Source organism: Oryzias melastigma, unplaced genomic scaffold, assembly GCF_002922805.2.
Source record: "Oryzias melastigma strain HK-1 unplaced genomic scaffold, ASM292280v2 sc02391, whole genome shotgun sequence".
Classification (NCBI taxonomy): Eukaryota; Metazoa; Chordata; class Actinopteri; order Beloniformes; family Adrianichthyidae; genus Oryzias; species Oryzias melastigma.
The window spans coordinates 1-3321 of record NW_023418964.1 but is presented as its reverse complement, the minus strand read 5'-3'; the positions used below and the strand labels follow the sequence as shown (position 1 = coordinate 3321).

General features: G+C 34.5%; 1 protein-coding gene across 1 annotated transcript; it reads left to right on the top strand.

The window, feature by feature from the left end:
* The first annotated feature begins 619 nt into the window (after positions 1–619).
* LOC112138849 (cocaine esterase) lies at positions 620–3310 on the top strand. The gene is made up of 4 exons (XM_024261509.2): positions 620–792; positions 2502–2694; positions 2796–2937; positions 3169–3310. The coding sequence occupies exons 1-4, from the start codon at positions 720–722 to the stop codon at positions 3304–3306; spliced, it is 546 nt and encodes a 181-aa protein (XP_024117277.2). The 5' UTR covers positions 620–719; the 3' UTR covers positions 3307–3310.
* Positions 3311–3321: the final 11 nt, after the last annotated feature.

Below are 3321 nucleotides of genomic sequence, written 5' to 3'. Positions count from 1 at the left end.
ATGTGTCATGTATTGTATGCACAAGCACAAATATATCTATTTATGATTAGGAGTAATTATGTGAATGTATGTATATAGATGCGTAACTTCTCTTAATTTTTTGTTTTTTTCAATCGAGTCATGAATATTCCTTTAATTTTTTATGCTGTATATCTATGTATGGATAGGCTAAATATCTCCTATGTTTGTCTTATTTTGTTTAGATTGACTGAAATAAACCACCAATAAAAACAACAGAAATGTTTATCTGATACATGTTTGTGCTAAATAAGCAGTTGTAAATGTGGAACACTTTGACACTCTTAAATAACCTAATAAAAATAACTAAATTAAACAAAATGCATTCCAAGAGCATGTACTGGGCACTATTTAAATATTTATTTATTATTACTGTTTAGTATGTTTCTTGACCATTAAAATGGACCGTTTTTTTTTTAAAGTCTTTTAGAGTCAACTTTCTGTTGGTTTGCCATAAATAACATTTCATGCAAATCTGAGCAATGCACAAAAGGGAGTTGCAACTCCACAGCCAGTAGGAGAGGCTTTCCAAAGAAAAAAAAAAATGACCTCACATCCTGTTGATAAGTAATACTTTTCTTTTTTAAGTCGTATGGACTTTTCTGAGAAGCTCAGTGGAGGGCGGGCCTCTTTCTCTCTTGTTGCACTTTGCTCTCCTTTCCTGCAGCACTCTCTCCACAGTTCGGTCTGCAGTGGTGACCATGGCGCTCCGAGCAGGACCTTCTCTCTTCTGTCTGCTGCTGTTTGTGCTCAGTGTGGCTGCAGACCGAGACGGTTCGTATACAGTCTTTCATTACAGCTCAGGCTCAGAACTTAGACAAAGGAAACTCCCTTCTTCTTGTGTTTGTTTTATGTTCATGCTGTTGCTTTTATCTGTGCTACGTTCAAGTACAAACTGGACAAATCCAAACTTTGGTGAAGGGTTGAGTGTGTCTGTAAAATATGTGAAATGGAAGAAACCACATCCAGGTGTTACCTAATCTCGCTCAGGGCTTTAATCCTCACTACCTTTTACCTGAATTGTCAGTGAGGCCAAGGGTGACTGTTACCGTTTATGATTATATGACTATGATACAAATATTAGGGAGCTGTAAGCTCTCAATAAACTGTTAACAAGAACACAATTAGTAGATTTATCACAACTCACAGGAAATTTGAAGAACATTGCAACTGTTAGCAAATATTTTATGAAGGATTAACAAATGCTAATACATGTCTTTATAGGCATCTTAAAACCACATTACTAATGCTCGTTAATATCATATAAGTAGTTTAAGGACACTTATAATAAAGCATTATTATGCCTAAATCCAAATGGTAATTTACAATATTAACATAAACAATTTATTTCATTTTAAAATATTTTTTATCGTGGTATTCTATGTTAATTTGGTTATCAACTTTCCTCAATCAGATTAAATTCAACTTTATTTATGTAGCAATTTTCCTTCTACAGAGCATCTCAAAGTGCTTTCCACAATAAAATAAACAACTATAAGGAAAAAATAGAAATAATGAATAAAAAGAACACATCCTCTAACTAAAATCAAATTAAATCAAATTATTAGTAAAAAATAAATAAATAAAACATAATAAAAACAGGTGGACATGTAAAAACTATGTGAAAGCTATACTAAAAAGATGAGTTTTAAGTTTTATTTTTCATAAAAACCAATACAATCAATCAATCTTTTTATTTATACTGCACTTTTCCTCAACTTGCTGTTGAATATAAGGTGCTGAACAAAAAAGATATATATAAACATTAGTTAAAGTCATTAAACATGTTAGATCCTGGATGTCAAACTCAATCCCACAGGGGGCCAAAATCCAAAATACACCTTATGTTTCTGGCCGAACAGGATAAACATTAAGCAATAAAACTACATTTATAAAACTTAAAAAAATTAACCTTTTAACATAAAGTTTAGTAATAAAAAGGCAGGAATATTATTCCAGGATAAATCAACTTAAACCTTAAATAACTGAGTATTCTACTCTTTGTAAAAATATGTAAAAAAATTATACAAGTTATAAATAAGTGCAAGATAACAACGAGCCGGTAATAACAATACTTTTAATATAACTTTTGTCAATAAATTGTTTTTTTTTTTTTGAGTTCTTGTACATCAAAAAAATATTTTAGTGATTAATTTTCATCAGTGGCAGAGCTAAATATAAGGAGGAAAGGTGGGGGAAGAAGGTTTTGGAAAGTCAAAAATACCTATTTCAAACAGTTTTACTATTGTCATTAGGTGCAGATACTAATGCTTATAAAAGCTTTTAAATATATATTTTTTAATTGTTGATAATGATACTAATTTTGACAAAAAAATTTGGGGGGGCAAAATTATTGCTTGAGGGGCTGTTGCTCCCCTTACTGCTCCACTGTAGCTCCGCCCCTGCTTTTCCTACTTGTTTCTTCCAATTAAAATCAGGCTTTTACTAATAACCTAAAATAATTCTCATGTATGTCGTGACAGCTCCTGAAGTCCACACAAAGCTTGGCAGTCTGAGAGGGAAGTATGTGAGCGTAAAGGGGAAGGAGCCCGGGGCCCACGCCTTCCTTGGTGTCCCGTTTGCCAAACCACCTGTCGGCCCCTCCCTCAGATTGGCCGCACCCCAACCTGTAGAGGGATGGAACGGCATGAGAGATGCAACCAAGCAACCCTTCATGTAAACAGAATCTAAATAATAATAATAATAATTTTATCTAACCTTTGAAAAAGTTCTTAGCTTAGCATTTTGGTGACTCAGATTTTACTCTTATTTTGAAGGTGCATTCAAAGCATAGAAATTGTCACGGACCTCTTGAAACAACTTGGTGCCCTGCTAGCAGAAATTCCTGACATTTCTGAAGACTGTCTTTACCTCAACATATACGCTCCTGCAAACCGACCTCAAAATGCCAGGCTCCCAGTAAGCAGCCTCTGGTTTATGTTTAAATATCAACTTTTAACCCTTTAACACTTAAACACAAAATACTTTTATTTTTCAACCAATAGCACGAACAACATTATTCCAGTAGATTCTGAAGGAGAAAAGCGGCTCCTACGAGCCGCTTTTCTCCTTCAGAATCTACTGGAATGATGTTGATCGTGTTATCCGTTGGGAAGTTACAGTAAATCTGTGTATTTCTCCACTTTCCAGGTCATGGTGTGGATCCACGGTGGAGGTTTCTCTTTGGGTTCTGCTTCAATGTTCGATGGTTCCGCCTTGGCTGTCTATGAGGATGTAATTGTGGTTCTAATCCAGTACCGACTGGGCGTTTTGGGCTTTCTAAGGTAGAAATGCGTAATCTGA

Coding starts and splice junctions, on each gene's coding strand:
- LOC112138849 (XM_024261509.2), top strand. CDS start 720: ATGGCGCTCCGAGCAGGACCTTCTCTCTTCTGTCTGCTGCTGTTTGTG. Junction 793..2,501: donor TGTGGCTGCAGACCGAGACG/GTTCGTATACAG, acceptor ATGTCGTGACAG/CTCCTGAAGTCCACACAAAG. Junction 2,938..3,168: donor CTCAAAATGCCAGGCTCCCA/GTAAGCAGCCTC, acceptor TCCACTTTCCAG/GTCATGGTGTGGATCCACGG.